The sequence below is a fragment of the Hipposideros armiger genome, unplaced genomic scaffold (assembly GCF_001890085.2).
Source record: "Hipposideros armiger isolate ML-2016 unplaced genomic scaffold, ASM189008v1 scaffold_36, whole genome shotgun sequence".
In the NCBI taxonomy this organism is placed as follows: domain Eukaryota; kingdom Metazoa; phylum Chordata; class Mammalia; order Chiroptera; family Hipposideridae; genus Hipposideros; species Hipposideros armiger.
The window spans coordinates 5,498,976-5,512,499 of NW_017731386.1; the positions used below are offsets into that span (position 1 = coordinate 5,498,976).

A 13,524-nucleotide genomic window follows, 5' to 3' on the forward strand; every position below is an offset into this window, starting at 1 on the left:
TAACATATTATGGTGCAAGAAATTTTATGTAACAAATAATTACAAAACACAAGAACTGATACAAGGTACAAGAAATTTTATGTACCATTAACAAATTTATGCATCACAGAAGGCCAAGAACTCTTTGTAGTTGCAAGTTCCTCGTAAGTTCAACAAAACCAATTACCGTATTCCAGGGCATTATTTTACATATGGATATTGTCATTGTTTTTAGAGTTACACTTTTAACTCATAAGCATAAATAAAAGAATTAAAAACATTTATATAGATACAGAATTTGTACCCATGTATAACACGCATCCTTATGTTTCCCTCACAAATTTGGGTAAAAAAAAGTGTGCATTATACATAACAAAATACGGTATATACCCAAGATGATTTGTACGCAAATGTTCATAACAGCATTATTCATAATAGCCAGAAAGTGGAAACAATCTAAGTCTCCATACTGACGAAGGGGTAAAAAAATGGTATATCCATTCAATGGAATATTATTGAACAATATGAATAACCCTTAAAAGCATTATATTAAGTGAAAAGAGCCAGTTACATATTGTATAATTCCATTTACATGAAGCATCCAGAATAGGTAAAGCCATAGAAGCAGAAAGATTAGTGGTTGCCAGGATATAGGGATGAGGTTAGAAATGGGGAGTGACTATTAATGGGTATGGTATTTCTCTTTTAGGGTTATGAAAATGTTCTAAGATTGATTATGATGATGGTTGTACAACCTTGTGAATATACAAAAAAAAATGACTGAACTGTATACTTTAAATAGATACATTTATGGTATGTTCAATAAATATCCATAAAGCTAGAAGAAATAAATAAAAGGGTGGAAAATGATATACCCTGCAAACACTAATCAAAAGAGAGCTGAATGGCTATATTAATATTAGACAAAGAATTTCATACTTCACCAAAAAGAAACAAAGAAAATTACCATGTATAAAGACAGACATTACTTAAAGAGAGAACTGAACAAGATGACATAATAATACTAAGTGAAGCAAAAACTAACAGCACTAAAAGGGAAAACAGACAAATCCACAATTATAATTGGGGATTTCGGCATTCCTCTCTCAGTAATCAACAGAACTAATAGTCAGAAAAAATCAGCTAGTACATAGAAAAACAGCAAAATGGAACAGTCATTCTAGAGAATGGTTTGGCAGCTTCTTTCAAATGTAAACATACACTTACCATATGAGCCAGCAATCCACTCCTAAGCATTTATTCTAGAGAAATGAAAACTTCTGTTCACCCAAAAACCTACACATGAATGCTTATAGCAGCTCTGTTCATAATTGCTCAAAACTACAAACAACTGAAATGTCCATCAACAGATGAATAGATAAATACATTCTGGTATATCCATACAGTAGAATACTACTCAGCAGTAAGAAGGAATGAACTACTGATACATGCAATACCTTAGATGGATCTCAAAGGCATCATGCTAAATGAAAGAAGCCAATCTCAAAAAAGCATACACTGTATGATTCTATTTATATAAAATTCTTAAAAAAATAAAACTGTAGTGAAAGAGAACGGATCTCTGATTGTCAGGTGTTAAGCATTGGGAGAAGGGAGACCACAAAGGGAGAGCATGAAGGAATTTTCTGGGGTGATGGAACTGTTCTGTCTCTTGATGGTGGGACGGCCCATACAAATCTGTCCATGTGTTAAAATTCACACAGGAAAACAGGCCAAGAATAGCCAAACCAATTTGGAAGAATGAGGTAGGACGTGCCCTACCAGATATCAAGACTTGTTCTACAGCCCTAATGATAACCCTGGCCTGTTGGTCCAAAGCAAAATGAACCACTGGAACAGAACAGAACATCTATAGCCAAAAAACATAACTGTGAATATATGGAAATGTGATATATCACAAAAGTATAGCTACAAATTGAAAATTCTATAAATGGTACATGGGGCACAGAAGGAGGAGGCGTGAGGCCAGGGAGACGTACACAGGGAATTTCAGCTGTATCTGTAATGTTTTCTTTGTTTCTTACAGGGAGAAGGAGGAAGAAGAGGAGGAGGAGGAAGTCGAAAAGGAGGAGAGGGGGAGGAGGAGAAGGAATCTGAAGCAAATGTGGCCAGATGTTAAGATTTGTTACAATTCAGTGCTGTAAAGGTGTATTATGTTATTCTCCATACCTGTGCTGTCCAACACTGTAGCCACTAGCCACATGTAGCAATTTCAATTAATTAAAATCAAATAAAATTTAAAATTCAGTTCCAGAGTTCCACTAGCCACCTTTCAAGCGCTCAGTAGCCACATGTGACTGGTAACTACCAAACTGGACAATGTAAATACTGCACATTTCCACCGTCACAGAAAGTTCCACTGGACAGAGCTAGTCTACACTTCCATACATGTTGGATAGTTTATACTAAAACTCAGCAGAGAAGAGTTCAAGCTTATTACGATGAGTGAAGGAAATAAAAAAGAATATAAGTGAAAAGAATATCATATAATTTCCAAAGTTATACCTCTTTTTTTTCTGATTGTACTGTCAGATCTTTACCTCTCCCCAGAAAATTCCCAGAACACAAGAGGAACAAACTTTTTGTTGCCTCTTCCAGATATCATTTCCCTTACTTTAAGATTTTAATGTTTGGAAAAGCCATTACTTGACTTTCATACGAGTATAAAAGCTTGACAGCTGTGTTGTGAAAATGAACCCAGTTTTCACACCTTTGGCTTTGATGACCATGATCCTTCGCTGGAGGTCAATGAAGGGCTGGATCAGGCAGAGCCGGGGTTCCTGCTTCTGACTCAGGCAAATGCCGTTGTGATTCACAACCATCCAGCTACGGTCGTACAACAGCCCTTGATTTCCTATGGGCCACCGGGTCACCTAAACCAAAAGGGAAACACATTTTAGGCCAGAGCTCCTCAAAAATGATCTTCACATTATTGCCCAGTGGCTGCACAAATACAGATGAACTTGAGGAATCCAGCACAGACTCTTGAAGGAAAAAAGGGAGGAAGAGAAGGAAGTGAAACAGAAGATTATGCAAGGGCGTCAGTGTAGGACCTATTGATAGATACCTTCCACTCACCCTACAGGTCCATTTTCAACCCTTCTCCACTTCAACCTGTTTTTTTTAAGGGAGTCATGTATGTTCACGGTACAACATTCAGAGAGAACGAGGGTGTAAGTGTAAAGCAAGTCTCCACCCCACCCTACCTGCCCTCCCCACGGTCCCCCTCACTCCTGCTTTCTGTATGCCTGCCACAGTGGTGGGTGCCTGAACAGGCAGGTCCTGGTACTACAGACATATTTCTTGCACAACCTTTGGTGACACTGGAATGGTCACTGAGTTGATTAACTTTAAGTGTGCAGGTTTCCCTGAATTCTTAGTATTTCTATAAAATTAAAATACAGATTACACCCAGGGCCCAGATCTTGTATTCTAATGCCATTCTCCAATAAAAAGAACCAGAACTCCTTGGAGAAACAGTTAATTCTAGGGATGGGTCAGGAAATATACACAAGAAGCCAAGAGCACCTTACAATGCTAGGAAACTAAGGAAGTGCTCAAAAAACAAAACATCAAAGGGGTGCAGGAATCAACTGAAAGTGTGTCCGATAGCCAAAACTAGAACAATTTGAATAGTAATAATAATAATAATAATAATGTAGTATTTGATAACCCAAAGTATAAAATAAATATCCATGAGGGGCCGGCCGAGTGGTTCAGTTGGTTAAGAGCACGAGCTCTGAGCAATAAGGTCACTGGTTCTATTCCCACATGAGCCAGTGAGCTGCGCCTGAGCTGAGCTGCCACTGAGCTACCAACAGGTAGCAGGATGGCTCAGCTGGTGAGAGTACTTGCTCCAAACAACAAGGTTGCTGGTTTGACTCCTGCATGGGATGGTGGGCTATGCCCACCCACAACTAAGATTGAACAAGGCACCTTGAGCTCAGTGGTTAGAGCATGTGCTCTTAGCAACAAGGTTTCTGGTTCGACTCCCACATGAGATGTTGGGCTACATCCATCCACAACTAAAATTGAACACAGCACCTTGAGCTGAGCAGCTGTGAGCTGCCAACGGCGACTGGACTTGGAGCTGAGCTAGCTGCACCCCTCCACAACTAAGATTGAAGGACAACAACTTGGCTGTTCCCCTTCCCCAATACTGTTCCCTTCCCCAATTCCCCAATAAAATCTTTAATAAATAAATAAATAAATAAATATCCATGAGTACATACTAATGTAGATGCTCCTCCCTCAAAAACGTGGAGCGTAACTCTACCCTTTATGTTTGGGGTACAGTTAGCGACTTGCTTCCAAAGAGCACAGTATGGAAATGGGGTGGAGAGGAAACTTTACAGTAAGGAAACCTGGCAAACACTAGCTCAATCTGGTGATCGAGGTTAACATTAACAGTGATAAGCCATGTTGACAGTAGGTACCCTGTTACGATATGATGAGAATAGCACTTCACCTCTATGGTCCTCCTCAGGGAAAAAAACCCATAACCATGAGAAAGACATCAGACAAATCCAAACTGAGGAACATTCCAAAAATACCTGAACAATACTCCCCCAAACTGTCAAGCACTTGTGGATCTGTCGGCAGCCCCTCCTGGACCCACACAGGCGATGCCCCTGCCTTGAGTGAGACGAGGGCCACTGTACCCACAAGTCTCCTCTCCCGGACAAGCCTTAACAGATCCTTCTGAGGTCTGTGAGCTGGCCAAAGCCCATGGGCCTCAGAACACGCGTCAGGCCTCGTCCTGGCCGCCTCAGGCGGGCATCCGTGTCTCAACTCCCACTCGTCGGTAGCGCCATGGTCCAGCTGTCAGATGACGCCAGAGACAAGGCCTCTTTTCATTCCTCAGCAGCATGAGGACAACTGACCCCCGACCTACTTCCTGGCACCCTGTCGCCTCTCCCCTCCCGGGGCTACTCCCCTCAGTCTCCCCTGCCTGCTCCTCCTCTCCCCCAACCTGCCAATGTTAGGACACCTCGGGGCTCAGTGGAGCCTTTCTTTTTTCTCTACACACCCTCTCCCTGGGTCATTTCATCCATTCCCCAGACAAGTCGCTCCAAATGCTGATGGCTCCCCATTTCTAGCTCCGGCCCAGCCCTCTCCTCTGAGCGTCAGACTCACACATCCGCGGGCACCTCGGACTTGCCCTGGGCAACTCCAGATTCTCCCTCAGGCCTGCCCCTCTCCCAGCCTTCCCCATTTCATCAGCACCATCACTATGGACGCAGCAGCTCCAGTCCTCCTACGCGCCTTCTTCACCCTCACACCCCACATCCAACCCATAGACTCTATGAACAAAACACTTTGACATTTTTTATTTCTCTCCCCCTCAGCTGCCACTTCAGTCCAGGGTTTCAGCAAACTGTGGCCCACAGACCACATCCAACCCACTGCCTGTTTTTATAAAGCTTTGTTGAACCACAGGTGTGCTCATTTGTTAAGGTATACAGTCTGTGACTGCGTTCATGCTACAACGGCAGAGCTGTGTAGTCACAGTAGAGATTGCATGGCCTGCAAAGTCTAGAATATTCCCTGGGGCACTTGCCAATAAGTAATAGTGGCTTTAATAGAACCTCCTGTAATCTCTTGCCTGGGCTACCGTGATGCCTCCTAACTGACCTCTCTGCTTCATCCCTCGCCCTCCCATAGGCAGTGTCTACTCAGCAGCAGGTAAGATCTTTCTAAAACAGAAATGAGATCAAGAGACTCCCTTGCTAAAAGCTCTTCAGTAGCTTAGACTAACTCCACTTCGACTAAAGCCACTAAACCATGTAGCCCTATGTAATCTAGTCCCTGCTTACCACATCTCACAACGCTCAGCCTCCTCCCCACCCCCCACATGGCCACACGGCTTTCTTTCAGTTTCTCCAATGCACCAGGCTCTTTCTCACCTCAGGGTCTCCTCACGTGCTATTCCCTCTACCTGGAATGCTCTTCCGCCTCTCTGTATGCCTGACCCCCAGGTCTCAGATTAAATGTCCCCTCCTCAAGAAGCCTTTCCTACCACCTCCAAATAGAATCTAGGAACCCCACTGCAATGGACTAAATGCTTGCGTCCCCTAAACTTCATGTTAAAATCCTAACCCCCAGTGTGAAGTTATTAGGAGGTGGCAACTTTGGGACATTAGTAGGTCATGAGGGTGGAGCCCTCATGAATGAGATTAATGTTCTTATAAAAGAGACCCCAGAGAGCTCCCTCGTCCCTACCTCTTACCAGCTCAGCAGCAGCTCAGCTCGGGCGCAGCTCACTGGCCCATGTGGGAATCAAACAAGCAACCCTGTTGGCTCAGAGCTCGCACTCTTAACCAACTGAGCCACTCGGCCGGCCCAAGGCAAGCACATTTTAACGTAGTTCACTTCCATGGGGAGGGCTGAGCAGAACAAGTCACATAAGAGCACCCAAGGAGTCAGCAGACCTGGGTTCAAATCCTTATTCTATCACTTATCAGCTGGTGACCCGGGTAAAAAGCTTCAATTCAGTAGCTCTCAGGCTCTATATCTACAAAATGGGAAATATATTACCATGTACCTTGGATTACTGTTTTAAGAATCGAATAAAACAAAGCATATAAAATGTGTCAGCCAGAAGCCAACCCATGCATTCAATGAAAGTTACATCCATAATTATTAACAGTAACTAGGTGTTCACCACTCAGAAACAGGGTCCTCTCAGGGGTCCCCACAAGCAGAGCCATATTAGAAAGTCAGCCCAAACGAAGAAAGGCAGAATGAGAACAGCTCTTCATAAATCACAATACCCTGAATATGAGTAGGATTTTCTGCATGCTTTTCTTCACTTTCTGCACTTTTTACTTCACTTGTCAAAAGATATTATAAAGTAAACCAAAAGAAAACAGTCACTGTGCTGCCATTAAAAGCCTTACCTCAAATGCAGCACAGGATTTGATTGGATAGAGGTAAAGGTTGGTGATGATATGTGGCCCAAGGCCTCCATCAAGGGCTCCTGCAGCTTTCTCTGAAGAGGTCTGCTGCGTCCTGGTGGCCTCCAGCACAGGTGAGTGCAAACCCACAGCATCCACAGCTGTGAGCAGGTCATTCCAAACCCTGGAGTCTGTGCAAGTATCTTCCTGAGGTGAGGGCCTACATCCGTTCATGGTGGCAGTCACGGCGTTCTGAGCCTCGCTCTCTGCTAGTGGAGTGCCAGCCTCCCTGAGAGTGTCCTGAGGGATAGCCTGGCCACTTGACAGGCGCAGTCGGGTTGCTATGATGAACCTGAGAAAGGCTTGGGCATCCTCAAGTGTAGACATGTATCCAAATGAAATCCTCACAGATCCTGTGGGCTGTCCATCTATGAGGTCCACATCATCTCCACAGACATGACCAGCCTAGTAGAAAAGGAAAATAAGTCAGCCAGAGTGACTCATTCCTCAGAGATATATTGGAAACATTTGTAAAACAAATTTTCTTCAATTTATAAAACAAAATTGACCCAGAAAACAGAACTGCAATGATAATATGTATGGTGTGCCTGAGACATAGTTCCACAAGCAAAGGAGCTCACTTTCTAGGTCTCACTTTGCTTGTGTAAATTGGGGTGAATGCCTATCTCAAGGGATCATTAAAGAGTTTAAAAGTAATAACTCAGGTGGTTAGAGTGCAGGCTCATAACACCAAGTTTGCCGGTTCAATTCCCACATGGGCCAAGGAGCTGCACCCTCCACAACTAGATTGAAGACAACTACTTGACCCGGAGCTGATGGGTCCTGGAAAAACACACTGTTTCCCAATAAATTTTCTAAAAAAAAACACCAAAAAAAAGTAATACTTCATGGAAAGTATTTACGCAGAGCTGCGCACATAGCCAACTCACGGAGGGATCAAAAGACAGACCAGAGTTTCAGAAGCACTGAGGGGTCAACTCCTTAGTCTTCCCAGAGCCAAGGTGGGAGAAACACCTGCTGGCCACTCCCTTTAGCCTCTCAGAACCACAGGGAGGCCTGCACCCCTGAGAGCTGCCCTTTGACAAGAGGCCAAGAAAGAGATGCTTGCCCCTATGAAGGACCAGCCTGAGGCCACTACAAAGACCAAAGGCAGCATAAGTGCCCTGCTGGGAGGTGGGGAGAGAAAAGCAAGAGGTTCACAAACATCTCCAAGCTCAGCTGTGATGGTCACTGTCCCGGACACTTTCCTCCCCCAGTGCTGAACCCAGGTCAGGCACAAACAGAGGCGGCCATGGCATTCCACAGGATCAAATATTATATCTGCAACTTCATTTGTTTGTGTTCTGAGCTTCTCTCTCTTTTTAAATAAGACCCAGTTCATGGTTGGTTGGGATCTAGTACATACAATATTCAGCGGCAACCAAAAGAAACTCACGTTACAAACTAGTCCAAAATAAATAAGGGCTCTTTGCCACTCAAACTATTCTGATGAAATGGTTCAAAACAGGCTGTACCCTGACATGAAAAACCTCTGCTTGGGGGGGTAGGCAGGGAGGAAGAGGGTTCTGACAGTTGCAGAATGCCCCCTAGAGGGGTTCCTCTCCTCACCCAGCCCAGCGCCGAGCTAATGCTAGCTTGGAGATTTTTCTCTGGTAGGACTGAACTAGGTAAGGACCCTCTGCATTCATGAGAATATTCCCACATAAGCTTGCCTCCTGTTAAAGACCCTCTTCCGCCTTTAAATGTTTACCTTCAAAGTAAAAAACGACGGGTGGCTAGGTAGCTCAGTTGGTTAGAGTGCATGCTCTTAACAACAAGGCTGCCGGTTCAACTCACGCATGGGATGGTGGGCTGCGCCCCTCACAACTAGATTGAAAACAGCGACTAGACTTGGAGCTGAGCTGCACCCTTCACAACTAAGATTGAAGGACAACAACTTGACTTGGAGCTAATGGGTCCTGGGAAAAACACAGTTCCCCAAAAAATTAAAAAAAAAAAAAGTTAAAAAATGACTTCATAGAGATGTTGTCTTGAAGCCTTTTCTATCTTTGTTGAACTCTTTTCCTTTGCACATCCACAGGGTGTGCTCAGAGAAATGAACCAGCTTCCAGTGTAGTTAGGGGTACTGCCATTGGGTCTCGCTAACAAGCATTTAGGACACAGGGTCTGGTACCAACCTGAAGATGCTTCTTGACCATCTCGTCACTGATCCCCAGGTGCCTCTGGCAGGCACCAGTGTTACAGAAGCAGCCAGTTCGCACTTGGATGTTGTAAAGACTGGCCATTTTGTCCACCTGCAGGTTTAATGCGACATGGAACAGTGTTAAGGGATGCCTAGTTTTGCTTTGATTGCCCGGGAGAGAGCATCAGACCAATATTTGGGCCCCTCTTTCCTAACAGTAAAATCAAAATATGAGCCTGGAAGTTTGCTATAAAGCACCAGGACCTATCACGGGTTTACAAAACACACTTTATAAAATGTTGCTGATAATTAGTTTATCCAGTTGGGTTATAGGTGTATGCCTGAGAAAAGTGAAAATAGGCCAAATTCCAAGTTAAGAGCTTCCATGTACAACAAACAATCCAATTAAAAAGCGGGCAGAAGATCTGAATAGACATTTCTTCAAATGAGAGACACAAATGACCAACAGGTACATAAAAAGGTGCTCGATGCCACTAATCACCAGGGAAATGCAAATTGGCTCTGCCTGCGACAGCACACGTCACTGGCCCATCTGCCCTCCCCTGTGCTCCTCGGGAAATACAAACCTATTAAAATAAGTTCAAGAATGAAACTTATTTTACCAATGACCTAGCATATCATATTTAAGGAGGCAAATCTTTTGCCTCTGATGCATTTTCCACACACACACACACCCCCCAAAAAAAAGCCATTTTAAATGACATGTTTCTTTCTGGGTGTGTTGGGGCTGCTTCTGCAGGTGGATGACTAAGAGGCTGTGGGGTGTGCAGTCAACCTACCCAAGAGACCCCCTGTGGTTGTAGAGCAGCTGTCTGCAAACACCAGTGGAAACCAACATTTCCCGCTGAAGAATATTTCTACAGTTTATTTTTCGGAAAGCGTACGGCTATTCAGAAGAAGGGGGAAATTGATTCCTTGAGAAACAGATTTTGTTTGAGAAATCCAAGGTTTAAAGAAGGTGTATGGGAATGGATGGTGGCTTACAAGGGAAGAAGGTCGCCATCTTCCAAACTTATCTGATTATCAAATCTGCTCCTCAGAGCAGCTGTAGGAACCTGGATTGTGGGAAGGGCCTTGGGCGCCCCGTGCCCAGTCTGTGACACCCCGTCTGGTGACCACCGACCGCCATGTCTGAGTGCTTGGTGTGATTCTGGATTTTTTTTTTTCTTTTCTTTTTTTTTTTTTTTCTGAGCCGCTGCTCAGCTCGGGCTGGACTCGAACCGCTGTTGCTCAGAGCTCAAACTCTTGAGCGAGCTCTTAACCAACTGAGCCACTCGGCAAGCCCTGATTCTGGATTTTGCAATGGACTGTGCAGTGACCAGCTTACTCAACTGTGGCAGGGACCCAAGCAGTTCCCAACATGAAAACCACTACGTGCACTGATTTCATGGGAAAACACATACACCGGGTATATCTGCAGAAACTATTTTATAACCAACCTACCAAATTCTTTAAATTCATAATATGCATGAACTATGGCAGAAAAAGGGATTTTGTGATAGTAAGGACATCATTTCTACTTGTCATAAAAGAGTTCTAGGGCCAGGCGAGTGGCTCAGTTGGTTAAGAGCTCGCTTAAGAGTTTGAGCTCTGAGCAACAGCGGTTTGATGCCCGGCCCAAGCTGAGCAGCCTCTGAGCTGCCAACAGGTGGCAGGATGGCTCAGCTTAAACAAACAAACAAAACTGAAAACAACAACAACAACAACAAAAGAGTTCTGCATTCCAAGCAACATGCAAACAAATAGTGGTGACAAGCCCATGATTCTGTGTGACAGTGATATGGTCTCGTGTATCGCTGGGGCTACCAAGCCATCTGTACATAAAATGACCTGAGACATGATGTTCTGTCTACACTGCTTTTCTGTCTACACCATTTCAGAATTGTCTTCCCTTGCTGACAAGCTCTCAGCTATCCCTTTCCACTGCTATCAGAGCCTTGGCCTGTCTCTTCCCACTTGAAATTGACTGTTTCTGGCTGAATAAAGAGGGCTGAAGAACTAAATAGCCATGCTTGTTAGAAAGGAGTGTAAATGAGAGTATAGATCCTCTCTCAAGAGGAGCCAGTGGCCTCTGTAACCATGCGTGAGCTTCATTACAGCTCCTGCAAGGGCTCAGAGGCCTTGACTGCAAATGTCAGGGCTGCAGAGTTCCAGACAAGAGTGAGTCTCTTGTGAGCAGGTCAGCAAAACGAAAAGAAAAACCCACCTGCGAATAACCAATGACGCTCCCGTTGTCGTCGAGCACATTAAAATTGATGATTGGACCCTGAACCTCGGGGCTGCTGAAGTCAGAGTCGCTGTAAATCCGCACCACAGGGGCCCCATTGGGGTACCGGAGAGAGGACAGGGCAGTGTAGGTGTACTGAGCCAAGGTAAAGGTGTGCTGCATGACGTTCTCCATTCCACCTCCAAAACAATTAGGAAATGTCAAAGAGAATCGATAGCTTCACATAAACTTCATTCGCTTTTAAGAACATGAGATTAGACCTGGCAAACTTGGACCTAATGTTAATGATTTAAAATACCTGTAAATATTGTATAGGATTGCCCATATGATAAGGGTGTAGGTCTTTGAACAACAGTTTACCATTGCTGAATTTTTCCTAGGCCTTCTGGTCATCCTCTTTTTTTTTATATAATGTTACTTAAGCATTCAGATAATTTAGACCCTTTGGCAACAGATAGCAACAATGTACAATTTTCCTTTAAATGTATCATTTTTTGCTGTTTGTTTTTATTAGTGTTTAAATCATTTTAATGTCATACAAAGCAATTAACATGCTACTACATGGATGGATCTTTTTTTTTTTTTTTTAGCTGAGCCATCCTGCTACCTCGGATGGATCTTAAAGACCTTATGCTAAGTTAAATAAGACAGACAAAAAAGGACAGATATTGTATTATGCCTCTTATATAAGGTGCCTAGAATAGGCAAATTTATAGAGACAGAAAGAATAGAGGTTATTGAAGGCTGGGAAGAGGGTAAATGGGTAGTTATTGTTTAATGGGTAGAGTTTCAGTTTGGGATGATGAAAAAGTCCTGGAGATAAATAGTGATGATGGTTGTATAGCCATGTGAATGTACTTAATGCCATTGCATTGTACACTTAAAAACTGCTTATTATCACACCCAGCAATATTAACAAAGACTCCTTAATATAAAAAAAAATGCTAAACTGGTACATTTTATGTTATATATAGTTTACCACAATCTTTTTTAAAAAGAGCAATTAAGTAGGAAAAATCAGACTTCGCTTTTGGGGCAAGTGATATTGTCAGTCTGCTTTCAAAAATGCCTCTGACCCTCTCAGACCCTGTCAGATGAGGTGTGGGTACCTTGTTAACAGCTTTCCTTGGGAAAGTGTTCATTTCTCAGTGTCTGTCTTGGTTCTCTCCTCTTTGTCCTGAATGATGCCCCTCACCTCTCTGCATTACCTTCAGGGTAACCCTCCTTTCTATGAATCCTCTCTGCTCCCAGTTGGGCTAAGGCTGGGACCTATAGGGTCCCATTACTGTGGAGAGAGGGAGAGGGAGAGAGGGAGGGAAGAAGAGGGAAAGGGAGAGGGAGGGGGAGGCAGAGGATGAGAGGGAGAGGGGAAGCAGGGGAGAGAGAGAGAGAGATAGAGAGAGAGAGAGAACTGCCTACCCGCTAAGCGACATCCTTGGTTCACCACAACCTCATCTCCATATGAACGATACAAGCAGTGCCCTTCATTTCTAGAAGCTCAGTCTCTGGAAGGAGCACCCAGGAGCACAGCAGGATGGTAGATGCCTGACTCACCAGACAGAGGTTTTTACAGTCATGTACCTTTGTGTCAGCCCTATATGATGGGAAGTGGCATCTGTCTGTGTGTCAGCCTGTGGTGAGTACCCCCATCTGCCCACACACCCCAAGCACTCATCAGGAAAGAAAATGTACATCTTAGCAAAGGCCAGTGGTAGAAACAGTGGTGAGAGGCTCAAGGTAAGGAGTTAATATGTCCGGGGTTTAAATCCTAGCCCTCCCAATTGCCAGCTCCCCGGCCCTGGGGAAGGCACGTAACCTCTCTGAGCATAAGCTCCTTTGTGGATAAAGTAGGCTTATCATTGAGCTCCCCCATGGGGCTGTAGGGACAATCAAGCAAGGCAACAGCTGAATAAGCTGTCAGGATCTGTAACCATTCCCAGTGCAGGAATTCAGGACAGTTCCTCTGCTTCTGTGAAGCTATCAATATTAATTTCCTGATTTGAAGTGGCTCTTAACTATTAAAACATTCTTTTAACTGATCAAAAAGAAAAAGTGTCAGTCTCTTGCTCTTGCCTCAGAAATCCCTTTGAAGTTCTTTACAATCAGCTTCAACTGCATTCAGCGTATAACTGCCATGTGCCGGTCACTCACATAGACTCTCTCTCTTTCATCTGAAT

At 44.0% G+C, this 13,524-nt stretch overlaps 1 protein-coding gene across 2 annotated transcripts in view; it reads right to left on the reverse strand.

The window, feature by feature from the left end:
* The window catches only part of MOCOS (molybdenum cofactor sulfurase), a 48,734-nt gene that overhangs the window by 19,498 nt on the left and 15,712 nt on the right, over positions 1-13,524 (reverse strand). For both annotated transcript variants that reach the window (XM_019637901.1, XM_019637902.1), the window contains exons 6-9: positions 11,327-11,526; positions 9,095-9,211; positions 6,900-7,361; positions 2,711-2,873 (exon numbers count right to left, since the gene is read on the reverse strand). In XM_019637901.1, coding sequence (XP_019493446.1) covers positions 2,711-2,873; positions 6,900-7,361; positions 9,095-9,211; positions 11,327-11,526 — 942 coding nt within the window. The remainder of the gene's footprint in view (positions 1-2,710; positions 2,874-6,899; positions 7,362-9,094; positions 9,212-11,326; positions 11,527-13,524) is intronic.